This window comes from Xyrauchen texanus, chromosome 2 (assembly GCF_025860055.1).
Source record: "Xyrauchen texanus isolate HMW12.3.18 chromosome 2, RBS_HiC_50CHRs, whole genome shotgun sequence".
Lineage (NCBI taxonomy): Eukaryota > Metazoa > Chordata > Actinopteri > Cypriniformes > Catostomidae > Xyrauchen > Xyrauchen texanus.
This window is the reverse complement of record NC_068277.1, coordinates 4,901,317-4,927,213: the sequence shown is the minus strand read 5'-3', so window position 1 is coordinate 4,927,213 and position 25,897 is coordinate 4,901,317. Positions and strand designations below refer to the sequence as shown.

Here is a 25,897-nt window from a genome sequence, read left to right as displayed (position 1 = left end):
AGAGACCTGCAGTTCCTTGGATGTTGACTTTTTTTGTGACTTTTAGATTTGTATAATTACTTTAAGTGGGTTCAAATGTTTGGAATAGCGCGAATGGGTGAACCTGCAGCACTTTGCCTTAACAATGCATGTAAACCGCTCCGAGACGAGTGTAAACAGCATCACCGCACGTGAACACAAAACAACACGTCACTGTCAGCCCTCCAGGGCCAAACACAATTGCAAGGTTTGCGTGGTGGTCGCACCGCTACTGTGTGGAAAGCACACTCGCTCTCTCTCTCTCACTCGCTGTCACCCACATACATTCGCACACACATAGACACGAGCAAGATGCCACAGAACCAAACCGTCAATGCAACAGATTTGCAGATGAAAAGATTCATACGAGAATAGCGATGCTACCACATGAGAAGTGTAGTTATACAAACAGCTTGGCGATTCTGATCTGGAGCTTGTCATTTTCAACTACTGGCCAGTTTTAAATGCAACATGCTTCATGACTGTGAGCGGACAATTCATTGGTCAACCGGTGTGGGAACCTTGTGTGTTTGGCATGTCCTTTATTCCCATTGAACATGCCTCCCACAGTTTATTACCCAAACAGATCAATAAATCTACCAATATCATGTGCTGTATTTTGTTTGACAGAAGGCATAGTTCCAGGCAGACCTTGCGAGCTCAAAGTCAATGAGGCCACTAGAAACTATGTGGTGTTAAGCTGGAAGCCCCCTGGTGAGAAAGGTCATGAAGGGGTCATGTATTACGTGGAAAAGGTCAGAACTGATTTCACACTCCCACCAGTGCCGCCCCTGATGTGCAGTCGGATTCAAAAGCCTGTGATCAGTTGTGAAAATGCTTATATTTGTCATAATGTTTATTTGTTTTTAATATTTTTTTTTAATTCTTTCTGGTTATTTCCAACTTAATAATACAATTTTGAATTCCACTGTAATTTGATGAAGATTTCATTATTGTTTAAGTAATAGGCCTTGTTTAGTTATTGTGTGTGTTTGTGTGTGCGTGAATGTGTGTTTGTGTGTGTGTGTGTGTGTGTGTGTGTGTGTGCGTGAATGTGTGTGTGTGTGTATAGTGTGTGTCAGGCACAGACAGCTGGCAGCGGGTGAATACTGATATCCCAGTGAAATCACCGCGGTTTGCTCTCTTTGATCTGGCGGAGGGAAAGTCGTACCGGTTCCGTGTTCGCTGCTGTAACTCAGCTGGTGTCGGAGAACCATCAGAACCAACCGAAGCCACCACAGTCAGAGACAAACTAGGTATGATGTCCACTTATAAATGTATAATTTTACATTATAATTTGAAATCATATGCTGTGATGTTGTTGATCTTACCCTTTATTTTTATATACAGTAGCACATTTAAAGATCTTCTCAATGTGCTTTAGGTGGAATGCTTAAATAAACGGTTCTCTTCGTGATCATTAGCAAATGCATTAAAGGTGCTGTAAGTGATTTTTACATGATTTACTCCCTGAAAGATATTCATGAAATAATTGTTGTGAGATATCTCACTAGTCTCTGTGACTGCTCTAGACTCAGCAAATGCAAATACGTACATGGGCCACGGTCTCTGACGCTTTCGACCTGTCATTCATTTTGCACGTTCTCATAGTATTGTAGTTGCAGCAGATTATTGAGGCTTAATGCCATTTTAATGCCACGTTGTTCATAACAGTTGCCAGTTGAGGGCGCTTTTGTGCTGCTGTTGTTTTTGACAACGGTTTCTGCTCGTGTCGGTCTCAATAAAGCTCATTTTGTCTCTTTTGAGTGCAGGGTTTTGGGTTAAAAGGGGGCGTGGCTAATCTAACGGCTCAGTTTGACAGCTTGTAGAAATTCTAGAACGGATAAAATCGCTCACAGCACCTTTAAGTAAAATAAACTAGCAATGAACAATATAATTTTACAGCATTTATTAATCTTAGTTAATGCTAATTTATTAAAGTACAATTATTCATGTTTAGTTCATTGTACATTAATGTAATCATGTACAACTTTGAATTTTAAAAATGTATTATTTTATGTTGAAATGAACATAAAGTTGATAAATGCTGCAAAATGATTGTTAATTCATGTTAGCTAATGTTAGTGAATGCAAACTTATTGTAAAGTGAAACCAAATTAAGGTTATTATTAGTATTTTTATTAGAATGCATTTAAGCATAATGCTTAATAATTTAAGAATGAGTGCCTTTTGACTCAATGAGTCTGCTTCATTTAGTCTGTGTCGTGTATTTGGCGCCATCTCCTGGAGGCCGCATGTAACATTGTGCTTCGCGTGGATTACCTAATGATCAATGCATCTGATTAACTTGTGTGTGGGCTCGTTTGAAAGATAATCACCTCAGTTAAGTTAGTTTGTCTCCTACCACCAGATATACCATCTGCTCCTGGCCGTGTGGTGCCAACCCGCAATACAGACACATCTGTGGTGGTTTCATGGGAGGCGTCCTGTGATGCTAAAGAGCTAGTGGGCTATTACATCAAGAGCAGCATTGCAGGGAGCAACACTTGGGAACCATGCAACAATAAGCCTGTTAAAGGCACTAGGTATCATAAAAAAGTTGAAAATCATCAACAACAAAATACACATTACAAAATACTAATCAGCAGTCTTACATCAAACTATACATAGAAGAAGCAGTTTTCAGAAGAAAATGTGAGTCACTAATATAACATCACTAATAAATGGCAAAATTAGCTGTGTTAGTTGTCATTTTGAGGTCATAATGAACCAATATCTCTCCATATGTGTTCATACAGGTTTACCTGTCATGGCTTGACCACCGGAGAGAGTTACGTTTTCCGCGTAAGAGCCGTCAATGCTGCGGGAATCAGTGAATGCTCACAGGAGTCTGAGGCTATTGTAGTTAAAGCTGCTATTGGTGAGTCATCTATGAACTGGTATATTTATAACTTCTAATTTTAGGTCATCAGTACATTGTTGTGGTTTTTATTTTATTTCTTTCTTAAAATCACATCATGTAGACGGCCAACGTTCACTTTTCAATTCTGCCAACCATACTTAGCCACCCATTTCCACATGCCCTCTATGGCACTGTAGTGTCAAGGCCACACCCACCAAACTATGAAGCTCCGCCCCTGCATTCTCCCGGGAGACGGGGTCAGGACTTGTAGAGTCTAGTTTGGGTCACGACTGATCCAACAGAGCGGTGCCATTAAGATGTTTACATAATGACATTATTTTAATAACAGTTACAATAGTTACAACAGTCTAATAACAGTTATTAGAATATGCTCAACCTCTTGAGACCCCGCGTCCACATACGTGGACATTACATTTTGGCTATGCACAATTTTATTTAATTTAAACAGACTGATCTCAGTTCAGGAGACTCTAAGCTGTCAGTAAAGGGTTACACTTTTGATGCAGTCATGTGACACAACAACATGGTGCCGATCACAGCAGAGTTTGTCTTTGTAAGAAAGGGAAACAAAACTACATCTGGTAAAAAACCTAATTAAGTTTTTACATTAAAACCTGTTTGAGTCAAAAGATTAGAGTCTCTAGTTTCATCCGATGTGCCATTTTAAAAATGTCATTGATTTTTCACAAAACGCCATGCTGTTAAACACAATGACCACGTACGTGGACTATAGGCTCATATTCACTGTGTATTATCACATTGAGAATCAACGGATGCTTCCAATAGCTGGAACATGTTGCTTTCAGATACTGTAAACAGAACTAGGATGAAAATAAGCTGCTTTTCAAACTGTTCTGAGACCAGTGCAGACAGACAGCACACTGGAGGTTAAGTCATTCAAGTTAAAGCTGCGTTCACACTGCCAGCGGTCTTTGTCACTGCAGGTCGCTAGTGGCTGGCGGTTAGGTCGCTAGTGGGCGTTCCCACTACTGGTTGCCTAGTAACGTTTATAAATGACATTCACGGATGCATTCCATTGCTGTTGACAGCGAATCAGTTTTCTTGCCGCTAAAAACAAACATTTTGGAGGGAAAAGACTAAATATTAATGGAATCAGTACATAAAATGCTTCATATCATCACACGGCAAACAAATTATTACAGTTTTCAAACAGGTTTCCCAAACTGCCATTGGTCGAACAAATAGATAGTCCCGCCCCAAACTCACCCCCACTGGTGGAGCCAATGTTGCCATGTTGAAATGTTTTGGTTGCACAACATAGTCCCACTGTTGACACTTTTTAGAGAAATCAACCAAAGTTGGGGGAGGAAAAAGTATTTTAACAAGGGAAAACAGCATCAAAAAAGACACTCAATACACATCAGCAAATTCAAAATAAAAGCTCATCAAAAAATTTATTAAATAATAATATAAAGCACTGCACACAAATGTTTAACCCTACAACAAGAACAGTGTTCAGTTGCGTTCAGAGCCAACTTTCTGGTCCCGTTGTCTCCTGTCCTGTTTTTTAATTCCTTTTTTATTTTATTTCTTTGCATTTTGAACCTCTTGAATTTTTCCCTTTTTCATTTTTTTTGAACCCTATTGAATCCTCAACCAGTGCACAATGATTCTCTGGAGTCCCAATAACCATTAAAAAAATGAATAATTCACTTTTGTAAACTAGTCCTAGGCCATTTGCCCAATCGGGACCAATAAATTTTTTATAATTAACTTTTGATTCAACTTTGACATGGTATGCCAAGAAGTAGGCGTGGCCACTTTAACTTAAATGGTTATAACTCTTGAACAGAATGAGATGTTTTCACCAAATTTGGGACATTTGTGTACAGGCTCAAACTGAGGACCCACACAAAAAATTGCTTGCCTCAGCTACTGGGTGGCGCTACACTTATGACACAACATAAAAATAGCTCTAACTATGGGATCATTGGTCCGATCAACTTGAAATTTTGCATGCAGTGTCTTTGTCGAGTTGCATATCGGCCACCCTCGACCAATCAACTTTCAAAAGCTATTAATCACAGTTCACAAAGGCCAAACAGGGCAGTACTCGATATGCATATTTGTCTCTTGGCACAAGAGGTCTGTGCAAAATAAAATAAATATAAAAAAGGCAACTGGGAGGCGCTGTCATGTTTTACATGCATGTTAATGGTTGTATATTCTGCAGTGTTTCACACAGACACATGTTATTCACATCAAATGACAGATCTTCTCATTCTTAACTTCTTTGCCTCAAGAAACATAGGTGTTAATCAAATTGTTAAATATTTGAGATTATTGCAAAAACGTACTTTTGTGAACTATTCCGTAGTTCAATAAGTCTCAACATCTGCATTGTGCTTCTCAAGTACATTCATGCTGTTTTAAGGATGTTTGAATATTTTACCAGAAAACAAGACAGAAATACAGATGAAGTAAATGATGTTTTCAGTGTGCTAACTGTGTTCTGCTATCCCAGCATCCCCTGCTCCACCCTATGGCATCACAGTGTTGGAGAGTGTGCGCGACTCGATGGTGTTAGCCTGGAAACAGCCCACTTTCATCGGTGGCGCTGACATCACCGGTTACTTTGTTGATTACCGTGAGGTCATCGGTGGAGTGCCGGGAAAATGGCACGAGGCGAATATCAAGTCTGTCAGCGAGAGAGCGTACAGAGTGAGTGTGGCACTGTGGAATAGAGCGTTTCTTCAACTACAGGCACTTTTATGTGTAACTTTATTAAAAACTAAAAGTAGAACGTTTTTTTAATGCTTCCTCAATCCCTTATTAGTTACAGTGTTTTCAAATGCCTTTTATGTATAAATATAATTGTTTTACCTTTGTACCAGACCCAGACTTTCAATCTTAAACTATGGAAATCCATCATAAAATAATCATTATTACATTTAAATTGAAAGTGTGATAATGTAAACAAAAAGTGAACCAAACATCAACCATTTCAATATTACGTATTGTGTGAAAACGGTTTATACCATAGTTTTCTGAAAGTTCACAGGGCCAAAGGTGCCCATATTTGAAGAAACATCCAATAAGTAGACCTTAATTACAGTGCTGTGAAAAAGTATTTGCCCCGTCATGATTTCTTCTGTGTTTGTGTATATTTCATACTAAATTGTTTCAAAAATTCAACAAAATCTAACATCAAAGACAATCTGAGTAAACACAAAATGCCGTTTTTAAATGATAATCTTATTGAAGCAAAAGAGTTATCCAATACAAACTGGGACTGGGATCCCCAAATCTATGAAACTGCATTCATAATGGGGTTCAGCTGGACTAGACACGCCCAGATCTGATTACTGTCAGTCCCGTTCAATCAAATCAACACCTAAATATAAACTTTTTCAGCAGCATGAGCTTAGCTAAAAGTTCTCACCCGGTAGCACACTATGCCAAGGTCAAAAGAAATTCCAGAAATGAGGATAAAGGTGATTAAAATACATCAATCTGGGGAGGGTTACAAAGCTATTTCAAAGACTCTGGGACTCCAAAGAACCACAGTGAGAGCCATTATATCCATATGGGGAAAACTTGGCACAGTAGTGAACCTTACCAGAAGTTGCTGTCCTTCCAAAATACCTCCAAGAGCACAGTGACGACTCAGCCAGGAAGTCACAAAACAGCCAATGACAACATCCAAGGAACTGCAGGTATCTCTCGCCTTAATAAAGGTCACTGATCATGACTCCACTATCAGAAAGACACCGGTCAAAAATGCCATCCATGGAAGAGTGACGAGGAAACCACTGCTAACCCAGAAGAACATCGAGGCTCGTCTGAATTTTGCCAAAACACTCCTTGATGATCCCCAGAGCTTTTGGGAGAATGTTCTGTGGACTGATGAGTTGAAAGAGGAACTGTTTGGAAGACAGGGGTCCCGTTACATCTGGCATAAATCAAACGGAATTCCACAAAATGAACGTCACACCTACGGTCAAGCATGGTGGTGGTCATGTGATGGTTTGGGGATACTTTGCTGCTTCAGGGCGACTTGCAATAATTGAGGGAAACACAAATTCTGCTCTCTACCAGAAAATCCTAAAGGGGAACGTCCCGTCATCAGTCCGTGTTTTGAAGCTCAAGCGCAACTTGATTATGCAGCAAGACAATGATCTAAAGTATAGGAGGAAGTCCACCTCTGAATGACTCAAAAGAGGCTAAATTAAAGTTTTGGAGTGACGTAGTCAAAGTCCTGACTTGAACCCCTATTGAGATGCTGTGGCAGGACCTTAAACGGGCAGTTCATGCTCGAAACCCTCCAATATGGCTGAACTAAATCAGTTCTGCAAAGAAGAGTGGGATGAATTCCCCCTACAGCGTGATTGATCTCCAGTTATCGGGAGCGTTTGGTTGCAGTTGTTGCTACTAAATGTGGCACAACCAGCTATTAAATTTAAGGGGGCAGTTAGTTTTTCACATGGGTGAACTTTTTTGCTTCAATAAAAAAAACATATATATTTTAAAACTGTATTTTGTGTTTACTCCGGTTGCTTTTGTTTTATGTTACATCTTGAAGGTCTCAAACAATTTATTATGACTAATACACAAAACGAAGAAATCAGGAAGGGGGCAAATACTTTTCCAACTCCGTATGCTTAAGGTTGCAAGTTGGAGACCTCCACCCCTTCTCTTTTGCTTTATTTGTCTCTCTAGGTCTCAGAGTTGAAGGAGAGCATGCTGTATCAGTTCCAGATACGTGCTGCCAACATGGCTGGCGTGGGCATCCCGTCCCGGCCCAGTGAGGTATTCAAGTGTGAAGAGTGGACTATTGCTGTACCAGGTAGAAATAAACTCATAAAAAACCTTAATATTTTTACTTATGAGCAAAGTTTTGTTTGCCCACAATAAAGGTAACACCCCTAGAGAAACAGATCTGCAATCCACAAACAAAAAAGTATTTTGTGGCATTGTTGATTATAAATGTTAAAATGTATCTTTGTAAAATGACATTATAAACGTATTCTCATAAGAATAGAAATGAAACCCTGTAATTTTGGTATTAAATATACATTTTCACTGATAAGGTTAACAGGTTATTTTATCACACTAAAATCAGGTCAACACAATGGAAGTCAATGGGGGCCAATCCATAAACTTTAAAATACTCACTGTTTCAAAAGTATAGCTACAAGACGTGAACAATATACAAGTTAACATGAATTTAGTGTGATAAAATCACCTGCTAACCTTATATTAGCCTTACTGTAACCCTTGCTTTTAAATACATTTTTGTGTTAACCAACATTATGCAACAAATGCTGTTAATTGAGCTTAACTTGTAATGAACCCGGAACGTTCTTTAAACCCTTTAAGCTCGAATAGGGGAAAAATTATTAGCAAAATATTAATAACTACAGTCTTGACCAGCACAAAATGGGTATAATTTTTTTATCATTATAATTTACAATGCATGCAGGCTTTATAACCAAAACTGAAATTTGCAGACAAACCAGAAGTGTTCCATTTTGATAATTTATTAATAATTTTGCTCTGCACAAATTATTGTAATCAGTAAAAACTGATATTTAGCCATGTGTCGTGTCATGTCATGTGTCAATGGAAAGCTCTCAAAGAGTAGTTACTAGCTAAGTATATATCTTTGACAAACATGTTACATGTAAACAGGTGTTGCTTATATGCCATGTTTTTGCTTATAACTTCACGATAAATAAATGAAAATAAAATATAATATACTGTACAATTACTTAGAGGAGACGAGAATCTTTAAAACGAGCACACATAATCGGATGCATAGATCTATAGATAATCCACACAAAACACAATGTGCACACATGACATAATGTGCTATCTGGCTAAAAACACATTAGCTGTCCTGGATCAGATAACTTCATCTGAAATGATGTAGTATGTTGTCCAGTGTCATGGAACGCTACACCAATTGTATTAGGATTCAAATCACTGCAACTGGTGGTGGAAGTCCTCCAAATATGGGCAGAGAGGAGCGTTCACTCTAATTACAGATGGCCACCAGGAGATGGCGCCAATGTATGATACAGACTCAATGATGACTCAAATGACACAGAATGGAACTGAATGAGATCTAGTTACTCATAATTGGATGCTTTAGAGAGCGAGCAAACCTTTAGCCATTGTTGTATTCGCATGTGTAATTAGTTCTTATGTACAATTATTATGTTTTATTTGTTTGACGACACTTTTGGACACTTGGAGATGTTTTTGTACACTATGATAAGTTATTTTTGTAATGCTATATTATAAATTGTTTTTATAAACCATATAGATGTCCTTGATCTTTATAAAGTGCCTCACTATTGTCAGCATCTCACACCATGAGCACTGCATTTTTAAGACACTGTATCAGGTTTAAAGATGTTTGACTTTTAAAAACGAGCTGTTTTTAATACCATGAAGCATTGCAAATGACCTAATTGAATTATAAACGATGGAAAAACAAAGTTGTTTATCATAAGTAAACAAACAATATATTTTAATTTTATTGCAATATACGTTTATACAGTATATGTGTATATATGTATCATATGCTCATGCTAATCACTTTGTTTGAAATGTTGTTTAACTGCCATTTCTTTCAGGTCCACCCCATGACCTCCAAGTTCAGGAGGTGCGTAAGGACTCTCTGGTGTTGCTATGGAAGCCGCCTGTCTATCAGGGTCGTGATGCTGTCAATGGATACTACATTGATATCAAGGAGGCTGAAGCCGACTTTGAAATGTGGAGAGGAGTCAATGAGAAAGCCGATGAAAAGACATACAAGAAGGTTTGTGTGTATTTGGGAGGCGATGGGCTTCTTTAGGGTTGTGACATCATCACAGGCCTGTGCTGGTAACTGGTGGCTTCTCTTGATTGTTCTAGATCAAGAATCTGAAGGAGGGTGTTTCATATGTTTTCCGTGTGCGCGCTCAGAACAAGGCTGGTGTAGGAAAAGCATCCGAGTCCACAGAACCAGTTGAGGCTGTGACTAAACCAGGTATTAAAGTGGATGGAGATGAAATCAAACCACGTTAGGAAATTAAATCGCACTGAATTAAGTTGGAGCCGCTAATGGGAAATAAGCTTCATTCGGGTGTTGAACAAGGATGGACAAGTCCATGGGAAGTCCAAGTTAGGCCTAAAATAAACCTTAATAAGTATAACCAATCTAGTCTGAACAAAAGTAAACTAACCCATTTCCTTCTTTCAGGTACTGCTGAGATAGTTGTGAGCATTGACGACGATGGCGTCATTTCACTCAATTTTGAGTGTTCACAACTCACGGCTGACTCCAAATTTGTCTGGTCCAAAAACTACAAGGAAATGGCAGAAACTGAACGCATGACCATCGAGACCAAGGGCAACAAGTAAGGTTGCGTTAGATAGTTTGTTAACTAATTTTGAATTGAAAACAGTTGGGTTGTGTAGCTTCAAAATCTGTTAAAGTTTTTCATTGTTTATGAAAAAAGGCCTGAAAAAAATCTTGAGAAAAGGCCAATGTCTAGTTGGCAGTCAGAATTTGCATGCCACGCCCCCGGACATACGGGTATAAAGGGAAGCGGGTATGCGTCTGTCACTCAGAGTTTTTCTTTGGAGCCGAGCGGTTCTGCAGCAAGCGGAGTTCACAACTGTTCCACTCTACTGGCGAGAAGCATTGCTGTTGGAGTATTATTTTCTCGAAAAGAGTTGAGTTTCCACTCACAAAAAGAGCAACACACAGCGGCACTGAACATCCTTTTCAAGACGCGTCTTTTTAAAGATGCCTTTCCGCTCCTTTGTGGTTCCTGGATGCGGTCGATATCTCTCCAGGACCGATGGCCACAGACGCTGTCTCGTGTGCCTGGGCAGCGATCACACAGAGGTGGCGTTCGTGGATGGTTCATGTACTCACTGCAAGGACATGATCATGGCAGCGTTGCAGTCGGGGCTCGCCTTCCTCAGGGTGAATGCCACTTCAGCCGCCCCACATCGCTCCTCCTTCCCACGGGATTGAGGAAGACCCGGCTGGTGATTAAGGTAATTTGGGGATGATGACGGGCTCGGTTTCGCCGGGTAAATCCCCATGAACCACCCGCCCCCGACACGCCCGCTTGCTTCCGTCCGAGCTCGGGATGAGTGCAGCTTGCCACACAGCCAGCCGGCATTCTCCCTTGAGCCATTGGAAATGGATGATGTCGCCGCCGCATAGGAGAGCGTCCAGGCATCTGACGCGGAGGACTCGACAGGGCTGCCGCCTTCAGGCTGGCCTGGAACCCTCCGTCCTCCCCACAGCCTTTGCGGCTTGACGACTGGTACCTCGGCTCTGGGCGCCGCTCCCAGCCACACCCCCCCCCCGCCCGCCACCATTCTTCCCGGAAGTGCAAGACGAGCTGACATGGTCGTGGAGGGCCAATTTATCTGCCCGAAATCGACCCCTTTGCTCGTCCGCTCTCACTACCCTGGATGGCCCTTCCTATATTATCTATATATATTATCTGTCTGTCTGTCTGTCTGTCTATCTATATATTATCTGTCTGTCTGTCTACTCTTGTTTTTAAGTGTGAATATATTTAGTGAGGTTTATGCTTAGCAAAGCAAGAAAAAAGTAAAAAATAGCTAAAAAAAAAAATCTTTAGTTTGTTTAAATTAGAGCAGTGGATTATTGAAATTCTTGAGCCATTTATGAAAACGTATTAATAATGTAACAAACAATTCAATCATACTTGACGTTAATTATAGTAAAAGTAGATTAGGATGTGTTTATCTTTTAGTAACTCTTTATTTTTCGCTTTGTAGGTCTAAAGCCATCTTTAACATGCCTTCTGAAGATGATCTGGGTATCTACTCTTGTGTCGTAACACACACTGACGGAGCCTCTTCCAGCTACACACTGACCGAGGAAGGTCAGTGTATTTTTATTTCTCATTTGTGTATGATAGAACAAGTTAAGATACTAGTTGTTGATTCATAGATTCTAATGATTCAACTTCTTCAATAGGTCTAAAAGATTTGCTGATGATCAGTCACGAGCACAAATTCCCCAGTGAGTAAATATCTCATTAAACTTATTTAAGGATTTACACTGCAATAACACTATGTTTAGTTTTTGAAAACAATGTTTTCAGTTTCCTAACGTCATTGTTGTTTTCCAAATGGAGAGAAATGGAGAGCATTTTCGAAAGTTCTGTTTTCGGTGGAGAAAAACTCGCCACAAATTCACCACTGATCTTTTTACATGCAAGTGAGCTTTGCTGCAAACCTGCGGCAAACTCTTCATTGTTGCCAACGGTTTGCCGGAGGTTCACCACTACCAGTGAAGAGCTGCAAGCTTCTGGCAAACATTTGCGGTGAATCACAAGCTCAATTATACAGTATGTGAAAATAACAAGTGACACATTTGCGACAAGTTTACAGCATATTTGTCATCCCTTACAAAAAGTCAAAACTATGATTTTCACATGCAAACGAGCTTGTGTTTTGCAGCAGATGTTTGCCAAAGGTTTGCAGCGCTTCACCGCTAGTGGTGAACCAAGCTTTCAATCTGTTTGACTCACTCAAAGGCTTTTAAAATTAACATTTTTCAACCTACTTGAACTTACAGGCCAGGCTTTTTCAAGCCAAACTCAAAGCTTATCTACAAACTTTTCAACCTAGTTATCCCTCTGAAATCCAAGTTGGCCGTGGAGCTGCTGGAGAAGGGAAGAGTCCGCTTCTGGCTGCAGGCCGAAAAGATCTCTGCTAATGGAAAAGTGGAATACATGTTCAATGACAATGTGGTTTCTCAGGGAGAGGTGAGAACAATATAAAACTAACATGAAGCACTACGCTTGGCTTCCATTGGAAACAGTCCTATCACAGCTCCTGCATTAATGTGGAGTGGTGGTGGCGTAGTGGGCTAAAGCACATAACTGGTAATCAGAAGGTTGCTGGTTCGATCCCCGCAGCCATCACCATTGTGTCCGTGAGCAAGACACTTAACTCCAGGTTGTTCCGGGGGGGATTGTCCTTGTAATAAGGGCTCTGTAAGTCGCTTTAGATAAAAGTGTCTGCCAAATGCATAAATGTAAATGAGTTGTTTTATGTGCGTTGTAGAAATACAAGATGAACTTTGATAAGAATACGGGCATTGTTGAGATGTTCATGGAGTCGTTGGGCAAAGAGAATGAAGGAACCTTCACTTTCCAGCTACAGGACGGCAAAGCCACTAACAAGTCCAGTCTAGTGCTAACCGGAGATGGTACACTTAAAAGTCCACACACATGTACATGTATGTCATTTATTGAGAGTGTATTAATAATATTATCTCAATTGTTTTAGTGTTTAAGCAGTTACAGAAGGAATCTGAGTTCCAGAGGAAAGAATGGCACAGGAAACAAGGTAAGAGATCGCACTGACTATAAGTATATTCTTCTTAAAAATGGTATGTGAAACAATATGCAATGATGTTTCTAGCCAGGGCTGGACTGGTAATCTGGCATATCGGGCATTTTCCCGGCCATCGGGAGAACCGAGCGGGCCGAAATGGGCCGAATTTGAGCTGCCGCGATATGCAGAAAAGGACAGTGAACCACCCCTGGCTCCACTTTTGGGCCAGTTGCTATGTAAAATCCTGGGCCAATTACTCTTCCCAGTCCAGCCCTGTTTCTAACATGACCTCTATGTTCTATGTTTAATTTGGCAAGTGACATTCATCACTGGAAATAGTTGTAATAGTTGAAATAGTGTGGCTCAGTTGGTAGAGCGGGTCAGCCACTAATCGCAGGGTTGGTAGTTTGATTCCCGGCCCACATGACTCCACATGCTGAAGTGTCCTTGGGCAAGACACTGAACCCCAAGTTGCTCCCAATGGCAGGCTAGCCCTTTGCATGGCGACACTGCCGTCATTGGTGTGTGAATGTGTGTGTGAACGGGTGAATGAGTCGCAGTGTAAAGCCCTTTGGTAACCACTAAATTAAAAAAAGCTCTACCAAAAGCAGACCATTTACTGTGTATTCACTACAGGTCCACACTTTGTGGAGTACCTTAGCTATGAAGTTACACCTGAGTGTTGTGTACGACTGAAGTGCAAGGTGAGAACTTGCACAGAAACTTTATTACTTTGCAGTTCTACATCAATAGCACACGTCTGTTTCTATGTAATGAACATTTATCGGTATAACTCTTTGCTCTAGGTTGGTAACATAAAGAAAGACTCGGTGGCCCTGTGGTATAAAGATGGACGAGAGATTAAAGTCAATGAGAAACTGGATTTCTCTGAAGGAGTGTTGACCTTGGAGATTGACCAGGTGAGAAGGATGTTTAGACATGGTTGCCCCGCAGATGTTACTCCTTAGAGACTCAAAAAATGAGTCTCAATTGGCCCAAGAGCCATTGACGGGTGACTGTTATTTGTGCATTATACAGGTCCTTCTCAAAAAATTAGCATATTGTGATAAAGTTCATTATTTTCCATAATGTCATGATAAAAATTAAACTTTCATATATTTTAGATTCATTGCACACCAACTGAAATATTTCAGGTCTTTTATTGTTTTAATACTGATGATTTTGGCATACAGCTCATGAAAACCCAAAATTCCTATCTCAAAAATTAGCATATCATGAAAAGGGTCTCTAAATGAGCTATTAACCTAATCATCTGAATCAACTAATTAACTCTAAATACCTGCAAAAGATTCCTGAGGCTTTTAAAACTCCCAGCCTGTTTCATTACTCAAAACCGCAATCATGGGTAAGACTGCCGACCTGACTGCTGTGCAGAAGGCCATCATTGACACCCTCAAGCAAGAGGGTAAGACACAGAAAGAAATTTCTGAACAAATAGGCTGTTCCCAGAGTGCTGTATCAAGGCACCTCAGTGGGAAGTCTGTGGGAAGGAAAAAGTGTGGCAAAAAACGCTGCACAACGAGAAGAGGTGACCGGACCCTGAGGAAGATTGTGGAGAAGGACCGATTCCAGACCTTGGGGGACCTGCGGAAGCAGTGGACTGAGTCTGGAGTAGAAAAATCCAGAGCCACTGTGCACAGGCACCAGAAACAGCGGCAGAAGCGCCTGACCTGGGCTACAGAGAACCAGCACTGGACTGTTGCTCAGTGGTCCAAAGTACTTTTTTCGGATGAAAGCAAATTTTGCATGTCATTCGGAAATCAAGTTGCCAGAGTCTGGAGGAAGACTGGGGAGAAGGAAATGCCAAAATGCCTGAAGTCCAGTGTCAAGTACCCACAGTCAGTGATGGTCTGGGGTGCCATGTCAGCTGCTGATGTTGGTCCACTGTGTTTTATCAAGGGCAGGGTCAATGCAGCTAGCTATCAGGAGATTTTGGAGCACTTCATGCTTCCATCTGCTGAAAAGCTTTATGGAGATGAAGATTTCATTTTTCAGCACGACCTGGCATCTGCTCACAGTGCCAAAACCACTGGTAAATGGTTTACTGACCATGGTATTACTGTGCTCAATTGGCCTGCCAACTCTCCTGACCTGAACCCCATAGAGAATCTGTGGGATATTGTGAAGAGAAAGTTGAGAGACGCAAGACCCAACACTCTGGATGAGCTTAAGGCCGCTATCGAAGCATCCTGGGCCTCCATAACACCTCAGCAGTGCCACAGGCTGATTGCCTCCATGCCACGCCGCACTGAAGCAGTCATTTCTGCAAAAGGATTCCCGACCAAGTATTGAGTGCATAACTGAACATAATTATTTGAAGGTTGACTTTTTTGTATTAAAAACACTTCTTTTATTGGTCGGATGAAATATGCTAATTTTTTGAGATAGGAATTTTGGGTTTTCATGAGCTGTATGCCAAAATCATCAGTATTAAAACAATAAAAGACCTGAAATATTTCAGTTGGTGTGCAATGAATCTAAAATATATGAAAGTTTAATTTTTATCATTACATTATTGAAAATAATGAACTTTATCACAATATGCTAATTTTTTGAGAAGGACCTGTAATGCCACGTTGCTTTTCCTTTAACATCCCTCAAAAAATTGACTTAATTTAAAGAGGTTCACGGCATGCGTTTTCAACTGTAGTTTTGTGCATGCCTTCCCTCTTTAAAATAAGTCCATATAAAACATACATATACAATGTTTCAGCTCGGTTCATATCTAAACTACTGAATAGAAACTGTCTGTCACAGTATTACAGTCTATGATGTATGTGGTGGGCCGACACACTTTGGGGCCGATCAGGGGCGGACTGGCCATCGGCAGAACCGAGCGGGCTGGTGGGTCGGCCACGAAACGTACTGAATGGGCCACGATAAGCAAAAATGAGTCAGAAAATGCAGATATGCAGAGAACGATAGAGACTAAGAGACAAATACATTGATTGAAAGCCCAATTTCCAATCAGAAGCAGATCCAATCACGTCAATCTTTTGCACCATTGATTTGAATGGGACAGGTGTCTTCAATGGGGTTCTATGGGCCGTCTGCAATTGGCTTATGAATATATGGACATGTGTATGTGAGTGTGTGTGTTTTGTGAATGTATATATGTGAGTGTGTGAGCATGTGTGTGTGTGAGTGTGTAAGTGAGTGTGTGTGTGTGAGTGTGTGTGTGTGTGTGTGTGTGTGCGTGTATTTATCACTTTGTGGGGACCAAATGTCCCCATAAGGATAGTAAAACCCGAAATTTTTGACCTTGTGGGGACATTTTGTCGGTCCCCATGAGGAAAACAGCTTATAAATCATACTAAATTATGTTTTTTGCAAATGTAAAAATGCAGAAAGTTTTCTGTGAGGGTTAGGTTTAGGGGTAGGGTTAGGTTTAGGGGATAGAATATAAAGTTTGTACAGTATAAAAACCATTATGTCTATGGAAAGTCCCCATAAAACATGGAAACACAACATGTGTGTGTGTGTGTGTGTGTGTGTGTGTGTGTGTGTGTGTGTGTGTGTGTGTGTGTGTGTGTGTGAACACTGGATGAGTGTATAAAGGTGTTTATCTGATTTACAGTTTGATGGCCCGGCAGCAGCACAGGATGTCACAGTCGGGAAGAAGCTCAATGTCTGGATCAATAATCAACACACTTACACAATGTCTGCTTGGAATGATCTGTGTCTTATCTTTTCTCTTTCTGTCTTGATTTTCTCCTACTATATCTGCGGGAAACACTTCATTTCAAATCAGTTTTGCTCATCATCAGTTTGGTGATGACTGATTCTTTTCTATCTGCATTTTTCATTCATTATGTGAGACTCTCTCTCTCTTCTTCACTTCTCTCTGGATTTGTCGGAATAGTTTTTTTATGTCTTTCAGTCTTTCCTAGTTTTCTACTTTTGTCTTGCTTTCGTTTGTCACTGCTTTTTTGTGCTTTTTTGCTTTTGTGGTTCTGTCGTGGCCTGCAGCACCCAGCGCAGGGAGAAAAGCCCGGCTTTTCAGACGTGTGTTCCTGTAGTGTAGACTTCGCCTGGTATACTGCAGCTGTTTAGGGATGTAACTCTTCTGATCAGATTTGTGATTTTTATTTGTGAATGGCAGATCTCGAAGAAGGATGCTGGTATATATGAAGTGATTCTGAAGGATGACAGAGGCAAAGACACCTCCACACTCAACCTCACTGACCAAGGTACATGCACAAACATTAATATTTAAGTAAAAGTTCAGTTTTCTGTTTCCTTTATCACTAGACCTGCACTAAATCTGCATCCTTATGGTGCGTTCACATACAATGCGAAGTGAGCGTTTCACGCAGCGCAATTACATACAAATCAATGCAAAGATGCAAACAGACGCAAATTCGCGCCGGACGACTCAAATGAAGCGAATGGCGTGACTCGGACGTGCAAAATTGACATTTTTCAACTCAAGCAAAAAATTTGCATGACAGCATTGAGATTGTCCGGATGTCACTGACGTACTGACGTAGTAGCAGAAGAAATCTGGAAAAATGGATGAAAGAATTGTTGTAGCGGTGTGTGGGCACCCGGAGTTGTGTGGCACAACGTCATACATGTACAGAGACCGGACAAATAAAAACATCGCTTGGAGGAAAGTGAGCGAGGAAGTTGGTCTACCTGGTAAGTTCTGAAAATATGCGTGACTACTTGATTCCAGCTATTGGTTGAACTTTACTATGAACCAAGACGTAGAAGCCCCTCCCCCTGTCCTTTTCCGGAAGAGAAGCGGGAATACTATAGTTTAAACCATAGACTGTAAAAAAAGATGGACGACGCCCCTTCGCTCTTTCCATTGGTGAGAACTGAAGCCGCCAGTGTCCCGATATGGCGCTGACATCTTGGGACTTGAGTCTGCGCAGTTGCGATTTCGGGACCAGACCTGCGCAGTAGTGAGCAGGAAGTAAAGCTGCGAAATCAAGGCTCCGCCCTCACTCTCGCTGAATCAATCGCAAGCACACGCCCCTGCAGTTTTCTTGAGTGGCCTCTGTCTGCTCCGTTCCTCTCCAATTTTGATGTCTGCTGATTGCAGTACCTCGTTAAAATAAGATAAATACAACTACTAACCACATAGTTATATGGGAGTCCTCCGAAGATCCCGAAAAAAAGTCAGTTGGTGCTTCAGTGACTACTTCGCTCAGAGAACCTGTCAATCACAGCTGTCAATCATGATGTCACAGCACCGTTTTTATAGCATCAAATAACTAAAAACAAACTTATTTTGAAAACAAACACTTGAAATGACATCAACGTGATAGAAATGTAACATGGGGAGGCGGGGTTTATGACCTATACTAGGACCAGTCACCGGGGGGCGATCGAGACGTTTTGGCTTCACTTTTGAGGGCTTGTGGGGCACACTTGGTTTAAACACACATTTATAATCCAGCGGTCAAACTCGCGCGAGCAATGCAAGGCGAAAATTTTCTTCATGTTGTATGTGAACGCACCATAAGAATTCAACACATCCCCCACCTTTTGCATATTAAATACAATATAATATAATATAAAATAATGTTAACAAAGTTCAAGGAATTAAGAAGCGGGAGACGGCAAATCCAACCCAAAGGTACATTTATTCTTCACACAAAAGCACGTTCTCTTGACTGCGTAACGGTAAAGCTTCACACAAAACACTTAAACGCTATATATAGTGGGACTGGCAGCGGCCAGCACACTCGTACCTTCAGCTGGGCTCTCTCTCCCTCACTCTGAGGACTTGCCCCTTTTATTTCTCCCGTCTCTCACTGCGAACAAAGAAACAGTGATTACCAGCAATTCATCTCAGGTGAAAACCGCTACGCTTCCTTTCACCGCTTGACCACGCCCTCGCCTCCACAATAACATAATATATTTTTTAATGATATTGACATTGAGTAATCTAAAGTAATACATTACGATAGGGGCGGCTGTGGCTCAGGTGGTACAGCGGGTCGGCCACTAATCGTAGGGTTGGTGGTTCGATTCCCGGCCCACATGACTCCACATGCCGAAGTGTCCTTGGGCAAGACACTGAACCCCAAGTTGCTCCCAATGGCAGACTAGCACCTTGCATGGCAGCTCTCACGCCATTGGTGTGTGAATGTGTGTGTATCCTATCTTATATGCAAACTTTCACGACCCATAACTTATCAAGAATATAATAATTTAAATTTTGTATTTTATTTAAGTTCTTTATCTTATTTATGTATACATCTGTGTTGGTTTACATGTATTTTCATTTTAATTATTTATTATTTTCCTTCATCTGTACTTCTTGTCTTCTGGTCTCAGTGATTGTATTCATACATTGTTGGATCGGTGTAATTTTGTATAATCTTATTAAACATTTATATTGACCCTTCTGTCAAAAAATAAACAGATTTAGCACAATCTGTGGATTTGGACGGTCCCTTACCACACCCTCCACAGTATTAGCACATTTCAGCACAATGTGTTGACTTTTCAGACGACCCGTTACCCACTGTATGAAACATGTTCAACTTATATCAATGTTAAATTAACGATCTGGAACAATTTTTCTGTGGTGCCATCTGACCATCTTACGGGACAAATCGTTTCCCATTTTAATTCAATATGTGACGCATCGCTTCATATTTAAATAAGGGACGATCCCATATTTTATGGGACGGGTGGCCACCCTACCTGGAGGTCTAATACACTCTCATGAGCAAAGTATATATGCAGAAATACGTGAGTTATTTGGAAATTGTAAATCGGGAGTACAGCAGGTGGAATAATGGGAGAAAGCCGGTAAAATCAGGAGTGTTGGCAGGTTTGGCTTTCATACGGTTGTAAGTGAAAAGGTGGATATGATGTCATTGAGGAACTTCCCTTTGGGAGCTTAATATAGTAGCTACATCATGTTTCTACAACTTAACAAAAAACTGTTTGAAACAAATCCAATAAATACACGATAACAGAATATATTATTTTTATGCAATAGGTTATGTTCACAACAATAAAGCATGCTACTATGAGAAATGCTAACCAATGTAGCCATTAACATTGTATAAAAAGTTACAAATGATATATTTTCTGCCTCTTTCTATGAACAGGATCCACATACGATCAGAAAAGGATGTGGTTTTTACACTCCGGGTCAGCAAATATAGCTAACCTTGTGAACTTCATGTGAACATTTAGCTTTAAGCTAAGCTAAAATGCTAATTATTGCTTTACATTACCAGGCATGATTATATTTTTTAATAAATTCTATTATTATAAAATACACAATGGAGCATAACTATTTCCTCTAGTAAGTCCTCTGATATTTGGACAAAGTGCCTCAAAAATCTTATTCTTAATGAGAATTTAAATATTGTTTTCATGTAAAAATATCTCAAAATCCTTAAAACAAGATACATTTAAGTCATTTTGTACCACGTATATTTTAGTTGTAATTTAAATGTAGTAAAGCACAATTTAAAGTGAACTTTTGTGTGCTAAAGTGGAACAACTTCAAGTATACTTAGTACACTTAAAGTATATACCTGTGTAGGGACTAATTACATGCTTGATTAGTGAAATTAAAGTATACCTTAATTGTGTTATAAGTACATTACAAATGTATTATGAGTGTCTTCCAAACATACTATGAATATACCATGAATATATTATTTTTGCGATATGCTCCATTATACTTTTGGCTAATTCAAAATACTGATGGGCTGTCAACGCATTAATCATACATTGTAACACTCTCTGAAAGAAATGTGAAAGAAGTGAATTCAAGGCATGAATAAGTAAACTTAAAAATTCCACTTAAATTTAACTTAAAATATACGTCAACTTCAGGATATTAAATAATGTATTTTTAAAATATGCTTTCAGTACATTGTTACGATGATCATTTTGAGCATACAGGTTAAAATATACCTCAAATATGTTTGAAAATAAAATCCAATTAAGTACACTTTTAAAATTACACTTTAAGTATATGTTTAGTAAATATACTACATTTAAAATTATTTTAAAGTGTGTTAAAAGTTAGGTAAAAGCATGGCGTTAATATACATTTTTATATATTTAAAGATGGTACAATTCTTTGTTAATATATTTGCAATGTACAACTGAAAAAGCAAATATATTTGAAATACAATAAAGTATATTTTCTTTCACATGGGAAGTAATCCAAAGTACTTCCATCCATCTTCCAAACTTCCGTATCCCGAGCCACATTAACCAGCTCTGACTGGGGGACCCCAAGGCGTTCCCAGGCCAGTGTGGAGATGTAATATCTCCACCTAATCCTGGGTCTTCCCCGAGGCCTCCTACCAGCTGGACGTGCCTGAAACACCTCCCTAGGGAGATGCCCAGGGGGCATCCTTACCAGATGCCCAAACCACCTCAACTGACTCCTTTCAATGCAAAGGAGCAGCGGCTCTACTCCGAGCTCCTCACGGATGACTGAGCTCCTCACCCTATCTCTAAGGGAGAAGCCCGCCACCCTTCTGAGGAAGCCCATTTCGACTGCTTGTACTCGCGACCTAGTTCTTTTGGTCATGACCCAGCCTTCATGACCATAGGTGAGGGTAGGAACGAAAATGGGCCGGTCGATCGAGAGCTTTGCCTTTCGGCTCAGCTCTCTTTTCGTGACAACGGTGAGATAGAGCGAGTGCAATACCGCCCCCGCTGCCCCGATTCTCCAGGCCAACCTCCCGCTCCATTGTCCCCTCACTCGTGAACAAGACCCCGAGGTACTTGAACTCCTTCACTTAGGGCAATACCTCCTTCCCTACCTGGAGTACCCACTCCATCGGTTTCCTGCTGAGAAATTAGTCCAAAGTACTTATATTATATTATTGACATTATGTAATCTAATGGGATACATTACAAATGACATTTTACAGCAAGTATTCTGTAATAGCTAAAAACCTTTTAAAGGTATAATTCCCCAACCCTGAATAATAAAGTATATGCTAATATGACCATGTGACCAGTAAGAGTGAAGTAACCTTAGCTCTGTCTACCACATTTGATCCTGTTAAAATAAGTCCCACTGAAAAAGTATCGCTCATTACTTAATCCTTCCTTATGTACAGTAACGTGTCGGTTTCTTAAGTTGCTTATCTTCATTGTCTTCTGTTATCCAGGATTCAAAGACTTGATGAATCAGGTCTTCAGTGTCATTGGTAAGATGTCCTCATACAAATCTATCTTCTCTGTATAGTTTTGTGTTTGTCAATGCAAAATAAATGTAGACATAATCATAAGACATGGTCATCTTTCTGTTTGCCAGCAAATTCATCGACTCCACTGAAGATCCAGAGCACAGAAGAGGGCATCAGACTCTACGCTTTCGTCAGCTACTACAATGATGAACTGCACGTCACCTGGCATCACAAGTAAGAATGTGAAGTGTTTGCCTACTTCTGCTGGGAACTTCATGGCTCTTTAGTGTTTATTAAAAATGTGTGTGTTTATTTTATAGGGACGCCGCGATCGCCTTTACCGAACGCATTAAGAGTGGTGTCGTGGGCGAGCAGCTCTGGCTGCAGATTTCTGAGCCCACCGAGAAAGATAAAGGCAAATACGCCATCGAGTTCTTCGATGGTAAAGGTGGTCTGCGCAGAACCGTGGAACTGGCCGGACAAGGTGAGGACACATGCTCACACACTGCTACATTAGGGCCGCAACTAACGATTGTTTTGATAATCGACAAATCTAACGATTATTAAAATGATTATTCGACCTGTTTTGCGGCCGACACACCAGACGCCTCGGTTCTCCCGATGAACAGTCCACCCCTGATCGACCCCAAAGTGTGTCAGCCCACCGGGAAAATGACGATATGCCAGATTACCAGTCCAGCCCTGATCACGTGACTCGTTTTGCACAGCGGAGACTCCCAGCATGTGGAGGCTCATACTACTCTCCGCGATCCACGCACTATTTACCACACGCCCCATTGAAAGCGAGAACCCCTAATCATGGCCACGAGGAGGTTACGCCATGTAACTCTACCCTCCCTAGCAATCGGGCCAATTTGGTTGCTTAGGAGACTTGGCTGGAGTCACTCAGCACGCCCTGTTCTAACTTGTGACTCCAGAGGTGATAGTCAGCATCAATACTCGCTGAGATACGCAGGCCCTGTATCTCAGAGAATGTATCTTAAATACAAGTGTATTTTTTCACTTGGTTATACTTCTGCGAGTGCAAAATATTAATTATTTTCAAGATCTATTCTCTAAAAGCAAGTCTAAATATCTCAAATGCAGCTTCTCAGGTGAATGCATCTTTTTTTAAAGGATTTTTAGATATTTTAATATATTTGTATATATCTGCTAAAGGAAATGTATGTTGTTTTAAAGGAGTTTAAGATATTTATATTGGAAAATAAGTCAAAACAAAAACAAATCAAACATTTATTTTATTGCAGTGTATAATGGGGTAAAGACTTCCCCTCTCACCTTTCTGTTCACTTCAATCCATCTTTAACTCTCTCTTATTAATTAAGATGTGTATTGACAGTTTTCTTCACGATATGAAATGCACAGTGACATATATTATTATTTAATAAGTCGAGAGCCATCATGTTATAATCTTGCTGCAGCACACTTGAGGGACGAGCTTCCCGCGACAGAGTGTGCGTCAGCCGGATGCAGTTTCAATCTCACACCCTTATATGGGGACATTCACACAACTCATAGAAGAGCCACTGACCACACAGAAAACTTCCAACTCCTTATTTGAACTTTAATAAAGCTATAATGCACATATAAAATACGTATATATATAAATATAACTGCATTAAAGATGTAACGGCGGGGTGTTTCCTTTAAAGACGCTCGACATGCAAGTTTTGCTTAAGCGGAGCGGCCATCATTAGAGTTTAATGTGATCTCATGTTACGTTAAATGACATCAAACGACTTCCACAAAGAACATTTTTGTTGACAAATTTTTATTGTCGATAACGTCGACTAATCATTTCAGCCCTATCCTACATATTTACTCTGTTCCAAAACCTAGTGAGCTGCCTCAAAGTCTACTACCTACATAGGCTGCCTTCTAAAGGGCTTAAATAGCGCAGATGGACACAAGAATACATTGTGTGTGAACTACTTCTAAATTAGCATCCTGAAGTGGAATCTCATAAATAAAATCTGTTAACGCCAACTTCAGTCCTTTGCTGTTATAGGACAGGCAGAGCTAAACAAATATCAAGACATCAAAATCAACAACATGTATGTTAGATTCAATACTGACCAAGCTTTTAAAAGAGGTGTTTCCTGTAATCTCAGAACCTCTTATTAATATGATTTACTCCTTATTATCCTTAAGGCATGTCCCAATAAAATTTAAGATAGCAGTTATTAAACCGCTTATCAAGAAACCACAGCTTGATCCTGCAGAGTTGGCTAATTAGAGACCAGTGTGAAAAGCACTATACAAATAAAAATGACTTGACTTATGTTAGCATGTTGCTAAGCTAACAATGCAATGTACTAATAAGCATAAAAAAACAGTAATTGTTGTTATTAAATTATTTACAATTAGTTGTTATTCAATCAGAATTGATTGAAATGTATTTATAATAAACATTTACCCATCTTGGATGAATTTCTCAAATCTAAGAGCCAATGCTCAATGCTAATGCTAAAGTAAATCGAACTTTTGTCTTTCCAGCATTTGATGATGCGTATGCTGAGTTTCAAAGACTCAAGTAAGTACCTTTTAAGCTGAAACAGACTGATTTTTGTAAATACTATTCACTGGTGTGGTCGAATAACTAAAGTTAATATCTCTTGATTTCATTCCCTCAGGGCTGCAGCCATTGCAGAGAGAAGTGAGTATATAAATGCAAAAAAAAAAACTTACATTTACTAACGCTTCACTTTAATGGAACTGTTTGCTGCCAGTTTGGGTGTATTGAACATTTGTAATATTCCTTATTACTCTATTTTTCCCAGATCGTGCCCGTGTGGCGGGTGGCCTGCCTGATGTTGTGACTATTCAAGAGGGCAAGGTAGTGTACACGATTCTCCGTACAGCCTTTACAGAACTTTTATGATAGTGATATCCTTGATTTGAAGTGGTTTAACAACTTTACAAATTTACCCTAATTTACCCCATACATTTCAATATATTAACATTTGTTTCCTTTTCTCTAACAGTCTTTGAACCTGATCTGCAATATCTGGGGTGAACCCGTGCCAGCGATCACCTGGCTGAAGAACGACCGTGAGATGGTTTCAGATGATCACTACATACTCAAGTTTGAGTCTGGCAAGTTCGCAAGTTTCACCATCACTAGCGTCAACACAGCCGACTCGGGCAAGTACAGCATACTGGTGAAGAACAAGTATGGCACGGAGAGCGGCGATTTCACTATAAGTGTCTTCATCCCCAACGAGGAGCCCGGAAAGAAAAAATGATATTAAACAAATCTCTAAAAAAAAAAAAAAAAAAAAACAATAAAACTAACCAAAAATGTATTTTGGAAGATTTAGATAAATGTGGTGTTGACAGTAAAGCCCCTGTATTCATCTGCATTGAATATCTGAAGGTATATTTTTGGTGGAGAGTAACAAAATGGTGCTAATGTCTTGGTTGCAGATGAAATATGTGTTGGTCCAAGGTTTAATCCACAATCAGCAATGTCAAAAAC

At 40.1% G+C, this 25,897-nt stretch overlaps 1 protein-coding gene across 1 annotated transcript in view; it reads left to right on the top strand.

Moving 5' to 3' along the window:
- The window catches only part of myom1b (myomesin 1b), a 63,811-nt gene extending 38,091 nt beyond the window's left edge, over window positions 1-25,720 (top strand). The window contains exons 11-34 of the mRNA XM_052141391.1: window positions 649-773; window positions 1,091-1,274; window positions 2,390-2,564; window positions 2,778-2,899; window positions 5,388-5,584; window positions 7,583-7,709; window positions 9,505-9,689; window positions 9,785-9,899; window positions 10,113-10,269; window positions 11,678-11,784; window positions 11,880-11,924; window positions 12,536-12,672; window positions 12,974-13,118; window positions 13,199-13,258; window positions 13,883-13,950; window positions 14,053-14,166; window positions 17,370-17,457; window positions 22,381-22,419; window positions 22,527-22,632; window positions 22,719-22,882; window positions 24,916-24,952; window positions 25,053-25,075; window positions 25,200-25,255; window positions 25,404-25,720. Coding sequence (XP_051997351.1) covers window positions 649-773; window positions 1,091-1,274; window positions 2,390-2,564; window positions 2,778-2,899; window positions 5,388-5,584; window positions 7,583-7,709; window positions 9,505-9,689; window positions 9,785-9,899; window positions 10,113-10,269; window positions 11,678-11,784; window positions 11,880-11,924; window positions 12,536-12,672; window positions 12,974-13,118; window positions 13,199-13,258; window positions 13,883-13,950; window positions 14,053-14,166; window positions 17,370-17,457; window positions 22,381-22,419; window positions 22,527-22,632; window positions 22,719-22,882; window positions 24,916-24,952; window positions 25,053-25,075; window positions 25,200-25,255; window positions 25,404-25,664 — 2,837 coding nt within the window. The 3' untranslated portion in view covers window positions 25,665-25,720. The remainder of the gene's footprint in view (window positions 1-648; window positions 774-1,090; window positions 1,275-2,389; window positions 2,565-2,777; window positions 2,900-5,387; window positions 5,585-7,582; window positions 7,710-9,504; window positions 9,690-9,784; window positions 9,900-10,112; window positions 10,270-11,677; window positions 11,785-11,879; window positions 11,925-12,535; window positions 12,673-12,973; window positions 13,119-13,198; window positions 13,259-13,882; window positions 13,951-14,052; window positions 14,167-17,369; window positions 17,458-22,380; window positions 22,420-22,526; window positions 22,633-22,718; window positions 22,883-24,915; window positions 24,953-25,052; window positions 25,076-25,199; window positions 25,256-25,403) is intronic.
- The last annotated feature ends 177 nt before the right edge of the window (window positions 25,721-25,897 follow it).